The 20959-nt window shown below is 36.9% G+C and overlaps 2 protein-coding genes and 1 long non-coding RNA gene across 3 annotated transcripts; 2 read left to right on the top strand and 1 right to left on the bottom strand.

The window, feature by feature from the left end:
- On the top strand, positions 1882-3003 carry LOC109848723 (BAG family molecular chaperone regulator 5, mitochondrial). Its single transcript, XM_020418375.1, has one exon. It carries the CDS (start codon positions 1960-1962, stop codon positions 2551-2553), a length of 594 nt encoding a protein of 197 aa, XP_020273964.1. The 5' UTR covers positions 1882-1959; the 3' UTR covers positions 2554-3003.
- LOC109830253 lies at positions 6338-8006 on the bottom strand. The gene is made up of 2 exons (XM_020397471.1): positions 7649-8006; positions 6338-6810 (listed from the first exon to the last, which is right to left on the bottom strand). The coding sequence occupies exons 1-2, from the start codon at positions 8004-8006 to the stop codon at positions 6338-6340; spliced, it is 831 nt and encodes a 276-aa protein (XP_020253060.1).
- Positions 14429-20835, top strand: LOC109833230. The gene is made up of 3 exons (XR_002245157.1): positions 14429-14502; positions 14676-14942; positions 20746-20835. It is a non-coding gene; the product is annotated as an uncharacterized LOC109833230 (long non-coding RNA).

Genomic DNA, 20959 nt, shown 5'->3' with positions numbered 1-20959 from the left:
CACGAATGCGGTCGACCGGGCCGGTCGACCGCCACCCTGACAACATGAATCCTGAGCTCATCTCTTCAGAATGGAGGGCAGGAGAAAGTAGGGGAAGAGAATATGGAAGTTCACTTTGTTTGAGATCTTTTTGTTTTGAGAGGGGTCATGTAAAGGAAGCAAGGGAGAATTCATATAAATCGCATAAAAATATGGTCATTTTATCACCCCCATCCCAACCCACAAAAAAGTGTAGAGGAGGATAATGGAGGGAAAATAGTTATAAAAGAAGTTTGGTTGTTTATCATTATGGATTAACAATTGATATTTGATCATAGTATATTTTCTTTCCATCCCCTTCCCTTAGGACATGTTTGGATTTCAATGAGGTTAAGAGAAGTTAAGAAAAACTAAGAGAGAGAACAGAGGGAAGGGAAGGGGGTCAAGGGAGTCCCCTTCCCCTTGGTTGCACCCTAATTTGGGGGGTAATAAATTTTATGTTATTTGGGGGTGAACTAAGGGGAAATAGGGTTTAATAACTTCACCCCGTAAATGTTCCTAAATAATATGAATGATTACCCTAACTTCCCTTCTTTCTTACTCCACTCTATCCAAACAAGCTCTTAGTTAAAACTCTCAAACATGATAAAATAAGTTTTCCTCCATTTTCTCCAGTAAACTTCAAAATAAGATATTATATTTTCCCTCACGGTCACTAGCTTCCCCTTCCTTATTTTATCTTCCCTTTCCCTCCCTAGTGAACTCCTAACCACATTGTTGAAAGGGCTAGAAAAATCTGATCGGGGTGAATGTGGACAAATAGCAAATATTTAGATTTGAAAAATAAATATGCAAATAGGATAGATTTTCATGATATTTAAATAAAAGTTCCAAAAAAAAAAGGAAAGGTCAATTGAGCCCACCTACAAATCCACTCGAGTACTTATCCTATCACAAAAGGAAAAATAAATATGCTCTTATGCGGACGGTTGTGATAACAAGTCTAATTTAATTAACCCATCCACTTTAGACCCCTCTAGAATCCTCCTTAACTTGTCTACAAAAAACCTCTCCCCACTATCAGTTTAGACCCCTCTACAACCAGAGCTCAAATTCAGATAAGCTTCTGTGGTTTACATTATAAATCCATTAAGCCCTCGGTATATTACTTCAACTTATTAAGCCTCCGTGATTTTAGTATATTATTTCAACTTATTAAAATCAAAATTTTGGTCAGACTAAATTTAAAAATATTGCGAAAAGAGTCACATACGACTCACATGAGAGATGTATAATCCCTCGATCAGAGTCGGGGAAGATTATTAGGGGGGAAATGGTCCCGTTTGTTTTCTCTCTTGCAATCTTAAGTCTGGATAATCCTCATTCAACGTAATTTTTCTTTTATTCTTGTTTATGTTTTACTTAGAATGTCTTTGATAACTATTTGTTAATAAGAATAATTTCGACAAGATAAAAGTACCATGCCTTAGTTTACGAAGAACCATCATGAGGCTACATAGAACCAAAACCAACACCATAGGGATTTGGAAAATGATAGGGGTACACTCCCGATCACATCCCAAACCACACCCCCTCTCTCATATGCTACAGTGCACCAGGCCTCACATGAGATTTTAAAATTTTAAAATTCCATGTGGGACCCGTTACACTGTAGCACATGAGAGAGGGGGTGTGGTTTGGAATGTGGTTGGGGGTGTGTGCCTCTAGTGCCTCCCTAGGGATTTAATAGCACTTAATAAACCAATGGCACTTAACTGAATTTGAGGTTGACCTTCCGTTGCAAAAAATAGGAGGGCAAAATTGAAAACTTACACCCGGCCAGTACAGTATACTCGCATGCGGATAAAAAGTGTCATCAACCCACCCACTTTAGACAATTAGACCCCTCTAGAATCCTACACTCCTTGACATGTCCACAAAACAAACCTCTCCCCACTCACCCCGTCGAATCTCACCCCGATGAGCTCCTTCTCCTACCACCTTTACCAAAATGACCAAAATGCCCCCGTCTCCGTCCCAATCCAGTCCCCCTCGACCCCAACACTAACCCCAGTCCCAATCCATTACCCGACCTCGATCCTCACTTCCGCCGCCACCAAGATCCAATCCCGCTACCGCTCTCACCTCATCCGAACCCTGCTCCTCAAAATCCGCTCGGTTAACTCCCAAACCGATCGATTCCAGCGCTTGATCCAGCAGCAAGAAACGGTGGACTCCGTTCGCAGCAGCGAGAGGGAGAGGATCAAGTTGAACGAGGAGCTGATGGCGCTTCTGCTGAAGCTGGATTCTGTGCCTGGGTGCTTTGATCCTAATGTGAGGGAGCTGAGGAGGAGGGCTAGCCGTCGGATCGTGGAGCTGCAGGAGATTCTTGATGGGGTTGTAGGGGAGAAGGTTGACGATGTGGGGTTTGAGAGCTTGCCGAGGAGTTGGGGGGAATTATTGGAGAAGGTTTGGGCAAAAGAGGAAAATGAGAGGGGAGATGTTAGGAGAGGTAAGGGATGCTTCTGTTGCAAGGGGATGAGGTGCTTGGAGGAGCTTGTTAGGGAGATGTGAAGGATGTGAGGAATGAGGTGCTTTTGGGAAATTTGGTTGGTGAAAATGCATGTGGTTACTCATAGTAAATGTAAGTTTTTATAGATAGATATTGACTAATTATGTAAATCCTTTACTCCCTGTTTGGATTGAGGGTAGAGAAGGTAAGGGGAAGGGAAATTTTTGTTTACCTTTGTTTGAGAGTTCCATTGAGAAGGCTAGAAGAGGGGAATGTGGGGGAAATTTGAACTAAAATTTTAGCACCCAAATTGGGGGGTAAAGGAGGGGAAGGGAAGGAAGGAAAAAATTTCCCTTCCTTCCCTTGCCTTAGTCATCTCCCAAACACATCATTAGTATAATGACGCCTTAATGTTGAATATTGAGGGGAACCAATTATTTAATTGAAATAAGATGCATATAATGTCAAGGAAAAACTTTTAATGGTTCATATTGGACTGATCGCATTAATGATGTATCAAATAGTTCATATTGGACTGATCGCATTAGTGATGTATCAAATAGATGTATGCCATAATATACGCTCAAAGTGAACAATGTTCCTTACTAGGTATCTGTCTGATCATTGATGAGAGGATTCATGCATTTTGCACCTGTTGAAAATAGATATCTCTTCGATGATAGACTAGAATCAGATGATACTTTTCAGATATCATTATTTTGTAGCTTCCATTCTACTATTATTTACTCTCCCAATCTCCATTCAATGAAAGAACGGAGGCAGGCCTTTTTCTCCCTTTTTCCTTTTTTGCACAGTAAGTCATAGCTTCTATTAAAATTACATGAACAAAAGTCCCTCAATCACTGAATGAATGATCCTCATATCGAAGGATACAACCGCTGTTCTCAACAGTAACGCCGACACTATTCCCACAATTTACCTTGATGCCATTCGCTAGCTGAACAGGACAGGAGAAGCAAAGTCCTGCTGCTCGTTTCTCGCCAAAACATTTACCATGCCCAAATACTTTAGGCATCTGATAGTCATAGTACTATAAGCCCAGTACTCGTATTTGCTTATCGACGTCATCACTATCAGCATTTTAACAACGTATGCGACGCTTTGAGCGTATGCATCCGTGTCTTTAAACTTGTTAGTGCTACATCTGTATGAAGTATGTTGTGCATGAACAACAGTTGCTGATAGTAAGCAAGTTATGGTTATAATCTTTGCAATGGTAGCGTCCATGTCTGTTTTTTGACTCTTTTTTTTAGACATGCCCTTATTTTGCCTGCGGTTTGCTATATATATAGGCTGTTACTTTTTGTTTCTATGTTGATGATATTAATTCTTGTTCTCTCTTGGTAGAAATGAGCTTCTTGGTTTCTCTACCTGGTTTATTTTGCTTCTTTTGTTTGGTGTTTACAGGTGGAAGGTTTCTACAATGATTATATATGTTAGCCTTGTTCATGCGAGTTGTGTGTTAGTTAATGCCTGTTTTTTTTAACATTTGGATACTTTCCTTGATTGATTAAGTATATGGTGGAGTGATTAGGCTTCGTGGTTAATTAAGATATATGGTTGTATATTTTAGCATGTAGAAGGAAAGGCTTAAGGAAAACGTTTTCATATCCTATTCAATCAGGTGTTCCGAATATAATACTGGATATGACTAAGAGCTAGAACTCAACCAAAAAGAAATTGCTACTTGCATGCTGTTAAATTAGGGAAACATGCTATCGTATTTGTCTATATTTATGAAGTGATTATGATACTACTTGCATGCTGTTAAATTAGGGAAACATGCTATCGTATTTGTCTATATTTATGAAGTGATTATGATATCTCCTATCCTTCCATATTAACAAGAAACATGCTATCGTATTTGTCTATATTTATGAAGTGATTATGATATCTCCTATCCTTCCATATTAACAATGTGATGGTGAAGAAAAAACATCAAGGAAGACGAAGATGGGGCACTTATGGTTTGTAGAACCACAAGGATAATGAGGTGGTAAATTATATCTGAATAAAGATTTCGAGATGCCTACTAATGTCGGTTCTTCCAATTGTTTTGAATGTGAAACCTGGTCACATTAAAAAGGATTGTCCTTTGCGAAAGATTAAGTCAAATAATTTCAAAAAAGAAAAAGACATATGATGGTTGAAGGAATCATAACCACAACATGGCAAATTTGAGTTTAGCCAATCCTAATGTGTCTTTCATGGCTGAAGATAAAGACTCACGAGATGGCCTTTTATAGGAGAATCAGCTTTTAAGGATATCCTGTAGAAAATATTGATAAAAAAGAAGGTGAAAGATGGTTCTAGCTATGTCGTGCTTAGAGACAAATGAAGAAAACTTTGCTATTTTTCATTGTCACATATCACCGTTATAAGGGCATTTATGTTTCTAATTCGAAAATTTGTCGGGTTCACGATTGAGAGAATATAATGTCTGTGGTCAGATTCAAGTAATTGAGCAGACATGTCAAAGCCGACTGTGGATAATTTTTATGCCATTACTTTAGGATAAATACACGGCATTTGAAGTTCTCATTCTGCTCGACTTTGCTTATTTTTTGCGAGGTTGATATTTGCTTTAGTTATGTTACGTGTGTGAATTGTCATTTGTTTACTTGCGTTGATTGTTTAGGTATGTAAATGATACATTTGCTGCTGATAGCTCCAGGCAGATCTTGATCATTATCTACATTGATCATTTCTCCGCAGAGGCACACCAGTAATGACGAAAAATTAACGATGAAATATTTCTCTATTGGTATACAATAATGGCGTTGTTGCCCACAATAGCAGATAATGCTCGCAAATATGTTATTAGCAGTAGGTGTCTATGTGCTTGCTCTCGGCATAGGAATGATCATGGCCCAAAAATGTCCAGTGATCCACTTTTTGGCTTGTAATTCTTTGTTAATTTTCTCATTTTTGAAGTGTTGCTTCCTGCATCCTTTGTTTCGGTATAATTATTATTGTGACATAATCAAAAGAAAGTACAAAATTACTAAGATTGCGTATGACGAACCTCGGATGCTTTTTGGGAGAATTATAGAATCATCAGGTTTGCAGAGGAAAAAAAACACAATAGTTTTGAGTCTTTTGACGAACGGAATGATTTCAACTTTCTATTTCTTCGTAGATCTTTCAGTACTCTTGACATAGAAATCTCTGTACGCATCAAATCAATCAATATTTGGTGATTATAGCAAAGTTGATAGCTTAGTTCTTGTTTAGGTTTCTGTTCTGGCCTAAGGGCAAATAGTAAAAATTCTTTGGTTCTTTCATTTAGAAAAAAATAATTGCATAAGAATGAACAATTTTTCCAGGGAAAAAAAATTGCATGAGGATGATTAATAAATTGTAGCACTTACGTCCTCTCGCAACATTAGAACTGAATTGAATCTTGATAAATCAATTATGAGATGCTGATGTTTCTCTTGGCTATAAATAGCAGACACCGTGGCAATGCCCACTCCTCTTTCTCATCATCACAAGCATAAAAGATAATATCAGCATCCTCAGGCAACTTAAAGCTCACCCTCTTCCCGCTGACGCTACTTCTAGATGTCCAAAAGCTTTCTCTCGGATCACAAGACTCACAACTCACTGGAGAAACCTTTGCACATTGCCAACAAAGTTGCTTCGTGTAACACCGTAACACATATTTCCTCAATATCAAAGTATGTATATTTTAGCTCTTTAACATCACAAACCCCAGTTCACACCGTTACACAGTATTGGTTCCTGCTACGAATTTACTCGTAACAACGCAGGCTCCTCAACCAAAAAGGATATATATTTTGCAAATCAAAATTATTATCACTACTACACGCCTCTAAATGCAACAGCCAATTTCCCATCTCTTCTCCCTCTCCCTCTCCACCCATCAATCTCCATCCTACAAAATCTCCCACCATTTATAAAGAACCCTGCAGACCAGCTCTCATCTCGAGTACCCTCCATCTTCTTCGTGATATCGCGTTCATACATCCCAAACCATTTCTCATACATATACCCCTTAGTTCTCCAAGGGGGGATGTGCATGCCTGCACTCTTTATTGACTCTTTTGCTACAACGCACATTATGTCGATTACCTTCTTTAGGACTTCAGGCTTTGCGACGAACACTTTGGGTATGGATTTGAGGAGGGTGGAGTATTTTTGAGTTGGACGAGCAATCTCGAACTCAGATGATAGGTTGATTTCAATAATGTAGCGGGCTCCGTTGTGAGTTAATATGTCGATGTAGTCGTGATTATTAGTTCGAGTTGTCTGGTCCCGTTGAGATTTGCAGAGACCTGAAAGGCAATATTTAAGGGTTAGTAATGACTTGATGCTATAAATATGACTTATTTGTAGACCACTAAGAGTTTCGGCAACCCACCCAAAACTGAATTATGATTAGTCCGGACCTAGCTCTATCGTAAACCAGTTTTAGTTTTGGAGTGCGTCTAAGGGTTGGTCCAAACTAGAACTTGGTCCAAACTAAAACTGATTTGATTAGTTGTTAAAAAAAATTTGACATATAAAAATTAGGCTAATTAATTATGGTCCGGCTTTTTGTCAAATAAAAAGACACAAAATTGGGCTAAGTTTAGGCCTGGACCTATTTAAAAGGGTTGTCAAGCGCATCATATCAATAGTCTAAATTGATACGTATTGTTTTAGTTATGTCTTGAGTGTGCGTGTATTAATTGTAACCTTAAATTTTGATCAAAGGTTGTACTCATTTTTTCAATTGAGTGACAGTTCATAATATTGGACTAAAGCCATATCCAATTCATATTTTATTCAAGTTTAAAAAATTATATAAAAATGAGTGCCGCATCTAACATAAAAGTACATTCATATATCCTTTAAAAAAGAGATAATAATATGGTACAACCTATTGCGTTATATCCCTAATTTGATTGTAATTTATACTAAATACAATCTTAACATAATATTGTAAATAAAAAATCAATAATTAAGCAAGAAGTACTTTTTAATCAACAATTTTAAGAAAAAGACAAGCTGATCCATTACTTTTGTAAAACTTCTCATATTCTCATCGTATATTTCTTCCAAAAATTAATCAGACATATCAAACAAAATATTGATCGAACAAAATATACCATTAACAAAAACAAAACTAACCTGCATCATAACCTCTCTCTCTTAACCAACCCATAACCCTCCTCTTAACCTCATCCGTACCCGACCCGATAGCTTTCACTGCATCCTCCACCGCAACCCTAATCCTCTCACCCATCAAATCTTCACCCGAATCCGACATCACGGCATCCAGCATCTCCCTACAGTCTCTCGCTGCCGACCGGAACCCGATAACCCAGTTATCTCCCTCATCCCCTCTCCCTTCATAGAACGAGTCCACTAGCTCCGCTAACTCCGTCGAGGTCTCCGTCGCCGTCTGATCTAACGGCACCGTCGCCCACAGCCTCTCCCTTGCCGTCTCATCTAACGGCGCCGTCGCCTTCTTGTACTTTACTGGCATTTTGAAGAAATAATTTTTTTGTATATATTTATATTCTACTCGATATGGGGTTTTATAAGCGGGGGAACGACGACATGGGGCTTTAAGATTTTGACACGCGTCGAGTTGACTGATTTCGGGCACTTGCGACCGCCTCGTGAAGTTGGTGTAGTTTGCATGCAATGGTGCATGGGGAGCACGTGAGCGCCGGAGTCCACGTCGGCAATGGTAATTTAGGTGTTGGAATTACGTCTTGATTCACTGAATCAGGTGATAATACGTCTAGGTTCGATCTTCGATGTATTTAGATTTGATGAGTCCAAGTGCGATGAATATTTCTTCGTTTAGTTAGTTGTTTGCCATTAACTTCGGGGAAAATTGCTTGGAGGAACCAAATAAAATTGGGTTATGCATCCCCACCCTCCAACTAGAGTCAACCACTTGGGGGCACATTGACCCAAGTTTTCATGCTTTTACAATTTACACCCCAAACTCACTGCCCAAGAAATCCAATTCCCAAATTACCCTTCTTCCCAAGTTAAAACCCATTACTTTCCTCCTCAATCTGGCCCAAGACCTCACCCTCCCCCACCACCGCCGACGCCTCCACCCCTACGCCACCGTGTCATTGCCAACGACTCCTCGATCTTCTCATTTTTCTTCAGCGGGCGAGAGATCGGATCTCAAGCGGAGTTCGCGCTCTCCGACCCGAATCCGATAAAACTCCCAGGGGTACAATTCGACCTCCTCTCATTTCTCCATTGATTTAGCTTTTCTTCTCCGTCTATGATTCTGGGTTGCGGATCTTGAGCAATGCGGGACGGATCTGGGAGCACCCTTTTATCCATTCCGTTGAACTTTTGAATGAATTTTGTTGTTTGGTTAGGATAATTTGGATGCTTGATGGGGGGTTTCTTGATTAATTGGAATTTGTTTGGTTCTAGTCGTAGCTGTTAGCTTTTGGTTCTTTCTTGATTACCTAGGGTTTATTTTGCTGTGAAATTTATAAGATTGCTAAATTTCTTTCTGCGAAAAATAATTAATTTTGTGTTTTACGGCTAGATCCAATGGAAAATTTTGTTTCTTTGCTAAAGAATTTTGATGTAAAACTAGGAATTGAAGAAGTCTTCACTGGGTCCGAGCATTTCATGGAATTATGGTGAATTATTCATTATAAAAATAGAGGATCTAGTGTAATGTCACTTTAACCACTGAGGATTATTTTCTGGGTTAAAAAGAAATGAACTTTATCTGTAATTTTATCCAATTACTGTTAGTCAATAGTTTTCCCCAATTGCAAGATATTGATTTGGGACTCATACTTCTCTTGCTCTTGTTTTCTTAAATATTTATTTATTGTTTCGTGTTATAGGTATTTGGCAATTTAGTCTAGGTCAATTCTGCAAATTTTACGAGTTCTGATTGTTGTTATTTGGTCAGCAGTAAGAGAAGAAAAATTTGTAACATTGAAGGCACTCATTCTTGTTGGAGGATTTGGAACCCGTTTGAGGCCGTTGACGCTCAACGTTCCAAAGCCGCTCGTTGATTTTATGAACAAACCCATGATCTTGCATCAGGTATAAATGCTTTGCCCCGTCTATATGAATCATACTTTGGTTGTGTTAATGAATAATGAAGTTTGATGTTAAATTTTTTTAAATTTCAGGTGTTAGAAGTTAGTCAACAAGCCTTGATGGGAGAGGAATTAACGAAAAACCCTTGCTTTGTGAAGTATGACAAGCCATCTTAGAATTGCTCCAGATGTCCTTTTATGGAAGTCAACTTGCTTATGTGACATATGCTGGTTTCATGTGACATATAACGGTTTTATGTCACATATGTTGTTTTATGTGACATTTGTTGTTTATACGTGACATTTTGCTGTTGTATGTAATATTTGAGTGTTGTATGTGATATTTGGGTGTTGCTTGTGATATTTATTGTTTATACGTGACATTTGGGTGTTGTATGTGATATTTGTGTGTTGCTTGTGATATTTGTTGTTTATACGTGATATTTGGGTGTTGTATGCGATATTTGGTTATAATTTGTGATATTTGGGTGTTGCTTGTGGCATTTGCTATTTATACGTGATATTTGGGTGTTGTATGTGATATTTGGCTGTAATTTGTGATATTTGGGTGTTGTTTGTGATATTTGTTGTTTATACGTGACATTTGAGTGTTGTATGTGATATTTGACTGTAATTTGTTGATAGTGAATGTGCTTATTTGTCACATGGCTGTAATTTGTTTATACATGACACATGACTGTAATTTATTGCATGTGATATTTAGATCTAATAGAGTAATTCCACATTCTCCTTCATCATCATCCCCCTATTCTTCTTCACCCACTAAGACCCAGGAATCAATAACTCATCCTTCAAATACTCTGACACTCCTCTTCACCTTCAACTCAAACTCTCCCTTTTCACCATTCCACCCCTGCAATCGCGTGCAAAATCCCCGGCAGATTGTGTCAAAATACTCCGACACTCCTCTTCACTGTATCATATGTCACACAGAACACCAAAATATCACATAATAGTAGCATATGTCACATAACAACCATAATTTTGAGCTTTGAATTAATAGAGTAATAAAACTTTTTCGCACTTCGATCTAAATAAATTTACATCAATACTTAGTACCCAAACATAGATAAACATGCCAAAGATAAACCAAATCAAATCCAATTATTCAAACACCTCCAAAATATTTGTAGGACAATCCACTTTTAGACCTTCCCCGCTTCCCAATAGCAGAAATATCATATACAACACCCAAATATCACATACAACACCCAAATCTGTCGGGGATTTTGCACGTGATTGCAGGGGTGGAATGGTGAAAAGGGAGAGTTTGAGTTGAAGGTGAAGAAGAAGAAGAATCAACACCAGGTTTCAATTTCAAATCACCACATTATAGTTACATGTGTTTGTCTAATACTTCCACTCAATCAATGGTGCATTATTACCCCCAAGTACAAAAGATATTCTGGCGGAGGATGTGAAATGACTCTATTAGATCTAATATCACATTCACTGTCAACAAATTACAGCCAAATATCACATACAACACCCAAATATCACGTATAAAAATCAAATGTCACAAGCAACACCCAAAAATCACAAATTATAGCCAAATATCACATGAAACACCCAAATATCACGTATAAATAGTAAATGTCACAAGCAACACACAAATATCATATACAACACCCAAATATCACATACAACACCCAAATATCACGTATAAATAACAAATGTCACAAGCAAGCCCCAAATATCATATACAACACCCAAATGTCACATACAACACCCAAATATCACATACAACAACCAAATATCACATACAACACCAAAATGTCCCGTATAAACAACATATGTCACATAAAAACAATATATGTGACATGAAACAGTCACATGTCACATGAAACTATCATATGTTACATAAGCAAGTTGACTTTCATAAAAGGACATCTGGAGCAATTCTAAGATGGCTTGTCACATGAAGGACAAACAAAATTTTATAGTAAAATTAAACAAGTTGACTTCCATTTCCTTATCAAATTTTACAAACCGATGAACTCTGTTAACCGTTCAAAAGACAAATTTGTACAAAACCAACTATACTAATAACCACATTGGAAGAGGTTCCATCAAAGTTTCTCAACCAATGTGACAAATTTTGACACAATCTGCCGGGGATTTTGCACACGATTGCAGGGGTGGAATGGTGAAAAGGGAGAGTTTGAGTTGAAGGTGAAGAGGAGTGTCAGAGTATTTGAAGGATGAGTTATTGATTCCTGGGTCTTAGTGGGTAAAGAAGAATAGGGGGATGATGATGAAGGAGAGTGTGGAATTACTCTATTAGATCTAAATATCACATGCAATAAATTACAGTCATGTGTCATGTATAAACAAATTACAGCCATGTGACAAATAAGCACATTCACTATCAACAAATTACAGTCAAATATCACATACAACACTCAAATGTCACGTATAAACAACAAATGTCACAAACAACACCCAAATATCACAAATTACAGCCAAATATCACATACAACACCCAAATATCACATACAACACCCAAATATCACATACAACACCCAAATCTGTCGGGGATTTTGCACGTGATTGCAGGGGTGGAATGGTGAAAAGGGAGAGTTTGAGTTGAAGGTGAAGAGGAGTGTCAGAGTATTTGAAGGATGAGTTATTGATTCCTGGGTCTTAGTGGGTGAAGAAGAATAGGGGGATGATGATGAAGGAGAATGTGGAATTACTCTATTAGATCTAAATATCACATGCAATAAATTACAGTCATGTGTCATGTATAAACAAATTACAGCCATGTGACAAATAAGCACATTCACTATCAACAAATTACAGTCAAATATCACATACAACACTCAAATGTCACGTATAAACAACAAATGTCACAAACAACACCCAAATATCACAAATTACAGCCAAATGTCACATACAACACCCAAATATCACGTATAAATAGCAAATGTCACAAGCAACACCCAAATATCACGTATAAATAGCAAATGTCACAAGCAACACCCAAATATCACAAATTACAACCAAATATCCATACAACACCCAAATATCATGTATAAACAACAAATATCACAAGCAACACACAAATATCACATACAACACCCAAATGTCACGTATAAACAACAAATATCGCAAGCAACACCCAGATATCACAAATTACGGCCAAATATCCATACAACACCCAAATATCATGTATAAACAACAAATATCACAAGCAACACACAAATATCACATACAACACCCAAATGTCACGTATAAACAATAAATATCACAAGCAACACCCAAATATCACATACAACACTCAAATATTACATACAACAGCAAAATGTCACGTATAAACAACAAATGTCACATAAAACAACATATGTGACATAAAACCGTTATATGTCACATGAAACCAGCATATGTCACATAAGCAAGTTGACTTCCATAAAAGGACATCTGGAGCAATTCTAAGATGGCTTGTCATACTTCACAAAGCAAGGGTTTTTCGTTAATTCCTCTCCCATCAAGGCTTGTTGACTAACTTCTAACACCTGAAATTTAAAAAAATTTAACATCAAACTTCATTATTCATTAACACAACCAAAGTATGATTCATATAGACGGGGCAAAGCATTTATACCTGATGCAAGATCATGGGTTTGTTCATAAAATCAATGAGCGGCTTTGGAACGCTAAGCGTCAACGGTCTCAAACGGGTTCCAAATCCTCCAACAAGAATGAGTGCCTTCAATGTTACAAATTTTTCTTCTCTTACTGCTGACCAAATAACAACAATCAGAACTCGTAAAATTTGCAGAATTGACCTAGACTAAATTGCCAAATACCTATAACACGAAACAATAAATAAATATTTAAGAAAACAAGAGCAAGAGAAGTATGAGTCCCAAATCAATATCTTGCAATTGGGGAAAACTATTGACTAACAGTAATTGGATAAAATTACAGATAAAGTTCATTTCTTTTTAACCCAGAAAATAATCCTCAGTGGTTAAAGTGACATTACACTAGATCCTCTATTTTTATAATGAATAATTCACCATAATTCCATGAAATGCTCGGACCCAGTGAAGACTTCTTCAATTCCTAGTTTTACATCAAAATTCTTTAGCAAAGAAACAAAATTTTCCATTGGATCTGGCCGTAAAACACAAAATTGATTATTTTTCGCAGAAAGAAATTTAGCAATCTTATAAATTTCACAGCAAAATAAACCCTAGGTAATCAAGAAAGAACCAAAAGCTAACAGCTACGACTAGAACCAAACAAATTCCAATTAATCAATAAACCCCCCCATCAAGCATCCAAATTATCCTAACCAAACAACAAAATTCATTCAAAAGTTCAACGGAATGGATAAAAGGGTGCTCCCAGATCCGTCCCGCATTGCTCAAGATCCGCAACCCAGAATCATAGACGGAGAAGAAAAGCTTAATCAATGGAGAAATGAGAGGAGGTCGAATTGTACCCCTGGGAGTTTTATCGGATTCGGGTCGGAGAGCGCGAAATCCGCTTGAGATCCGATCTCTCGCCCGCTGAAGAAAAATGAGAAGATCGAGGAGTCGTTGGCAATGACACGGTGGCGTAGGGGTGGAGGCGTCGGCGGTGGGGGGGGAGGGGGAGGTCTTGGGCCAGATTGAGGAGGAAAGTAATGGGTTTTAACTTGGGAAGAAGGGTAATTTGGGAATTGGATTTCTTGGGCAGTGAGTTTGGGGTGTAAAAGCATGAAAACTTGGGTCAAGGTGCCCCCAAGTGGTTGACTCTAGTTGGAGGGTGGGGATGCATAACCCAATTTTATTTGGTTCCTCCAAGCAATTTTCCCAAAAAAAAGAAGAAATGTGTACGCATCAAAACACATCTCTATCATTTATTTTTTTTATGTAATTCGTGTATGTACAATGAAGAAGCATCCATCAGGAATAATAACAAAGTTATAGCTTGGTAAGAGGATGACAAGTATAGTTAATGACAATACTTAACTAAACTAAATGGTTTATGTTGCGGATCTTAAGATTTTGAGTGAATTATAATTTACTGTTGTTGTGGTTATAAATTATCATGCGTTGTCTTTATATAAAGTTGTTAATAATTAGCATATTTACCTTGAGTCGTAGGTAATCGAGGACCCATTGAGGTTATCGAGGGCAATGGTGGGGGTGGGGAGGAGAAGGAGGTCTATGGGTTGATGAAGAGTTGGGGTGCGTGCCGAACTAGCACTTGCTTGGGTTTTTGGTTAGAGGGTTGAGGAGGTTGAGGGATGAGGAGGGGGCGAAGATGGTGGAGAGGGATCATGAGGAGCGAGGGATGCCAATGGGAAGTTGGGGAAGGTTGAAGAGGGGGAGGAGGAGATGGGGGTGGTAGCTGTTTGATGAAATGCCCAAGTGAGTTTTTTCCTCCTTTTTTATTGCTTTTCTTTAGAGGGGTTATCTTTGAGTTTGTTATATTTACTAGGAAATCGATTTATGATGTATTTGGTTCTTGTAATTGCAAATAAATAAATAAATAAATAAATATCGCATCTCCATTACGTAGAAGAGTGTTTGCTTCGCCCCAACTCCAGGGTTTGTATCTGTAGTTGCATGCAACTACCACATTTTTGGGCTATTGTGATTGCAAAGATATTGCATTTGCAATAGCCTGAGGACTGTTTGGTTAGCTACAAGCCTACAATGACAAGTGTTGTAATTGTAGTTGCATGCATGATGCGGGACGGAGGAGCACCAGAACCCTCGGGTGAACAATATCCGTAAATAGTATCTTTTCTTTTCTTTTTTCTTTTTAAAAAAAATAAAAGACGAACAAAGTAAGATAACGTGAGGTTAGACCGGATTCACTCATAAACATTTATCCGTTAGTTAAGCTGGATTCACACGCTGACACTTAAGCCTTTCGGCTTCACACCGAGAAACAGTGACTTCCGCTTTAGAAAATCATGTGTCACACAAGATTTTCTTCAACTCAACTTTCATAAATTCTTCATAAGCTCTCTACCATATTACAGAAATCTCCTCCCTCTTTTATAGAGTTTGGAATTCTTATCTAAAACAAATTCAAAAGTTTATCCTATCTCTAAAACTAATACAATCTTGGCTAGAAAATAATCCAATAAACACAATCCTAGCACAATTCAAATCAAAACAACTAAACAAAATAACTAATTGTCACCTATCTAAAACAAAAACCAAATCTAAATTTATAACAAATCTATCTTTAATCCAGATCAAATCTAATTAGTGATTGTGTCCTGCATCAATGCAGCTGGTATGTTTTGATGGAATTGCTTATTTTGCTAGAACTACAATTACAAAAAGGCATCTGTTTGCATTAGACTTGGGTGTAAATCCCACTCGCAGCGCTTTTGGTTTGAAAACGATGTCTAAATTATAACTATAACAGTACAAAATAGAATTGAATTAAGACATTACGAGATTAGCAACTACAACTGCATGTGATAGTAACTGCTACAATTGCAGATGCATGCAACTGGCATTTGCATTGCAATCACGAGCCAAACAATCCCACATTGCTCAACTTACATGAGCTGGAGGTGCAATCTGATGTTTGGATAGCATTTTCCTCCAGTGCAATGATTGATTATTAAAACAATTTAATCAGTAATATCAGTTTTTATATTTTTTTTACAGTAACAAAACTAGTCAAAATAGGATCAATATGGTACCATTGCTGATGTGGATGCTACTAGACACACATCGTAGTAAGTCGTTCTAATTTGACTCATTTGCATGTAACCAAACTACATGATTTTTTGAGTCCATAATACGATTACAACTACAAGACGCGGTAGTAAAATCAGCAGCCAGCAAGTGTTCCTGCTTGCATTGTAATTGGAGTAACATGTGGCTCCAACTACAGGCAAGCAGACACCCCGATAATCGTTTCATATGGTCTAGATAAATATTGATTACAGATATGGGTAGTATGATTCCAACTACAACGAGATGTATAATGTATATCAGTCAGTAAAAGATAGGAATCAAAGTTAAATATGGTTGCATGTGGTTGGAGGTTTCTGTTATTAGGAGTGAAAATGCATCATCAACTAAAGAATTTATAAGTACTTGCTTATGTTTCATGCAGTCAGGGGCGGACCGGGGCAATCACGCCCCTATAAATTTTGAGATTGCATCTAAAGCTTCCTAAATTTGCTATCCGCCCCCCATAGTTTGCTATTTGTCCTTCCCCTATGATATCTGTGTTGCGATAAGTACTAGTTCACCAGTTTCCTCTCTTATGTCTATATGGTTAGCTATTAAACAATTTGATTTGGATTCTTGTGATTTCTATCCTTCTCCCTCTATTTTGTTGAGTTACAGAATGCTAATTCTCATCTATTTGAGAATAGACACCCTGTGCTTTCGCCCAATTATGGATAGACCCCTTGTAGTTCCATTGGCGCATATAGACCCCCTTACTATTTGTTGGATAGATCTCGTGACTTAATACTTTTCGATCTTAAAAGAGTCATAAAAAAACTGACTCTTAAAAAGAGTCCAAAAAAATTCATCTAGGGGTATACCCGCACTAATAGAACTACAGGGGGTTCGTATGCAATTTTACGATTGTACAAGGCTTCTATCCGCAGTTAACCCTTTACATTATGGTAAATAGTTCACTAAGGCTACGTTTGCCAAGGAGATAAATGGGAGATTAAGTGGGTTTAACCCTTCATTAGCCTGCCAAACAGAAACAATAAGGGAAGGAATAACCATCCCGCACGTGAGCCCAACAGCCCCTTTAACCCGTCATAACAAGGTATAACTATTCCTCTTAGGGGCTGTTTGCTTGCCAAAAAAAAGAAGGAAATCAAGGAATAGGAAACCTATTTCCTTAAAAAAATGTTTTATAGTTGTTTGGTTGGTTAAAAAAAGAAGGAAATTAAATAATAGGAGATGAGATGAGATGAGTTGTCACAATATTATTGGATAATGTGAGTAATTTTTTAAAAAAAGTTGTTTTGAGGTTGTTTGATTGGTTAAAAAAGAAGGAAATCAAAGAATAGGAAACCTATTTCTTATAATAGGTTTTTCTCTTGTGTTTGGTTCATTCTTAAAAATAGGAGATGAGATGAGATGAGATGAGTTGTCATTATATTATTGGATGATGTGACCCACACTTAAGGAAATCAATTTCCTTGTTTTTTTGGAGGAAATGGGTGGAGATGAAAGTTAAAGGAGATGAGATGAGTTGTCACCATATTATTGGATGATGTGATTGATTTTTAAATATGAGATGGGATGAGATGAGATGAGTTGGATGATGTGATGATAAAAATAATAATTTATTAGATGTTGGATGATAAAAGTAATATTTTATTGGATGAGTTGGATGATAAAATAATATTTTATTAGATGAGTTGGATGATAAAATAATATTTTATTGAATGTTGGGGTAAGTTTTAAGGATGGAAATGGTTGAAAATAGGAAATGGGAGATTTCCATGCTCCCATTTCCTATTCTTGGTTTTTAGGAAACCAACCAAACAGCCCCTTAAGAAGGCGGAACCAGGCTTGTTCCGCCTTCTCATGCGAGGGTAGGCGTTGGAAAATTTTGGCCGATTTTTTCATCTTGATTTTGGGCGGAAAATTTTGGGCGATTTCCCCCAAATCTTGTGAGAGATCCTGTAAAAAATTTCCCCCAAATTGTTTCTCTCTCCTTCTTTCCCTCTAAAATTTCCCTCCAAAAAATTCCCTCTTCTTTTTTCAAATCTTTATCAAACAATGAAGAAGAGAGAAATTTTCTTTTTCATAGTGGGATTTCTCAGCCGACGGGAGGCGAAGGAGTTGAGGTACATTATTGCTTCTGAAGCGGAAATCATAGTCACAGTCTCAATTATAGAGAAGAATGAGTTCGAGGAATTATTGATAATGGCAAATTTCACTGGTTTATAATTTTTTATAAATAATAATTGTTTCTCTCTTTATTTCCTTTAATTTGTTGGATTTAGCGTTGTGGTTGTTATTGTTACTTTGTTTTGTGTTACCTTGCTTGTTCAATAATAAAGATGATATCTTGAAAATTTCTTAATTGAAATTTTATTTACTACTTAAATTGTCGCTTCTAGGGTTTAATGGTGCATCACCTCTGTTGATTTGCTACTTTTTTGGATGAGAAAATGGATCGAATCACGCCTAAGAGTAAATAATGCCTTGAATCAGCTAAATTCTTCTTTATGATGGTTATTTTTTTGTCGCTAGATTAAATATGCTTTATTTGTTATTATCAAGAAAGATGTTTCCATCTAGATAATGTTTATTGTGGCTGTTACGTTTAATCCAGTGCATCTGAAAATGAGAAGTTGATGTTATCTCCTATAAAGTTTTTGAAGTAATTTGATAAACAATTTATAGTTGGTTTCGGTTGGCTCTTACTGCTAGATAGAAAAAACTTTTGGTACATCAGTTCTTTTCTAAATTGATATTTGTAGTCAATACGGTATCTGCTAAACGCACTAATGGTTACTCCCTTGAGACTAATTAATAATAGTAGAGACTGAAGAAGTTGAAACTGGGAGTGGATGAGAACTAAGTTGATACATTGCAGCGAACTTGAAAAACTAAACATTTAAATGCGTGAGAATAACTATCATCGGTAGTTCCAAGTATGCATAGACAGGATATTTGCATGTTTAGCTCATGATTCTTCTTTCTTTCGATTTATTTTCAGTCTTACCAAAATTTTCTGAGGTTTTTGAAAGATCCATGTCATGATTCACAGCTTGATCCAGGACATTTTGACTTCCATCGGGTAGGGCTCATCTATGCTTATTTGGATATGTGACGATAGTTTCAGTGAGTTCGACTATGTAGAAATTCCTTATATTAATGCATGTTATAGTACTTTCAGAAAAGGTTGTGCACGTATTTGACACAATTACACTAGTGTAGAAATTCCTGATATCAATGCATGTTATAATTTCAGAAAAAGGTCGTGCACGTTTCACCAATCAACAAAACTGCAGTGGTATGAATAACTTGAAATACCAATGGGAATGATGCATTTGCTTTGGTGGTTTAGTATTGTTCACTTGATTTTTCTTATTTTCTTTTTATTGGCTAAAAGCAGTTTACTATAATTTTGGCACCTGTTATAACTTTTCCTTTTATTTCAAGCTATATACTTATTTGGTAGCTAAGAGAAGCCATCTCTGCATACAGTATGAAAATTATTTGTTCTGGAATTTGCTTGTTGGTTGTTTAGTATTCTGCCAGTCTCATGGATAATGAGTGATGGAAACAAGGATCTTATCCTTTCTTGTTACTACTAGTGGCTGAGTGGGTGGGATGGGGTTATCTTCTGGCTTGACCGGTTTCAAGTGGCTTGAGTCCATAATTTAGACAAAAGCCTGACTTACTCAACTAAGTAGTGTAGGTGCTTGAGCAATCACAAACCATATAAACTTTTCTGCCTACAAAAAAATCATAAAATGTATCAGAAGTTTAAGTAGTATAACTTTGTAACGTGCTTAAATATATCAAATATGATTGTTTCTATGTTTAAATGAATGTTGATCATAGCTGTAATTATAATTATAATTTCTTCATTTTCTAATCCTTTCCTCTTCGTTTAACATGAAATTTTGTTTTGATTTAAGATTTCAGGCTGTTACATGTCTGATTCCATTCTGAGTTAACCTGTACTCATTTCTTTCATCTGGTTGTGTCTACTTTATAACTTATCATGTTCAAAGTCTTTTTAGACGATAGTTAGACCTCATGCAGCTCAATCTAAGTTCTTTGCCTTATAAATCGATGTTGTTTATGAATGTCAATCCAGGACCCAAAGTTAACATCCAGGACCTAAAGTTTTCAATCTGATTAAGACCTTTGATACATGACTAATATTATGATACATGACTGATGCCAAAATTATCATGTCTGATGAAGTGGCATAATTCCATGATAGTCACCCTGGTAGCAAGTCGGCCAAAATTATCTGATTAATTCTACCTTTCTTTGTGCATCCTCATTTACTAATGGTAGCAAGTCGGCCAAAATTATCTGATTAATTCTACCTTTCTTTGTGCATCCTCATTTACTAAACTAGTTACAATCCATTCTCTGATTAATTCTACCTTTCTTTGTGCATCCTCATTTACTAAACTAGTTACAATCCATTCTTTGCAACAATTTGTCTAATTTTTTTCCGTTTTTAATTTGGTTGAAGATGAATTCATTTGAAGATTTTGCAATTGATCTTAGTGTTGATGATATTGAAGCACTTGATGATGAAGATGATCTTATAGAGGCGTTGCTTTTGAATGGTTGATGATATTGAAGCACTTGATGATGAAGATGATCTTATAGAGGCGTTGCTTTTGAATGATGAAGATAAGGATGAGTACATGTGGAACGATATGATTACAAGCGTCATTCATCAA

Source organism: Asparagus officinalis, chromosome 1 (genome assembly GCF_001876935.1).
Source record: "Asparagus officinalis chromosome 1, Aspof.V1, whole genome shotgun sequence".
In the NCBI taxonomy this organism is placed as follows: Eukaryota; Viridiplantae; Streptophyta; class Magnoliopsida; order Asparagales; family Asparagaceae; genus Asparagus; species Asparagus officinalis.
This window is presented reverse-complemented; position numbering and strand designations above follow the sequence as displayed.

Bases quoted from the DNA above. Each gene is read 5' to 3' on its own strand.
- LOC109848723 (XM_020418375.1), top strand. From the start codon at position 1,960: ATGAGCTCCTTCTCCTACCACCTTTACCAAAATGACCAAAATGCCCCC.
- LOC109830253 (XM_020397471.1), bottom strand. From the start codon at position 8,006: ATGCCAGTAAAGTACAAGAAGGCGACGGCGCCGTTAGATGAGACGGCA. The intron at 6,811-7,648 runs GTTAGTTTTGTT...ATTGCCTTTCAG, and splicing joins AGAGAGAGGTTATGATGCAG to GTCTCTGCAAATCTCAACGG.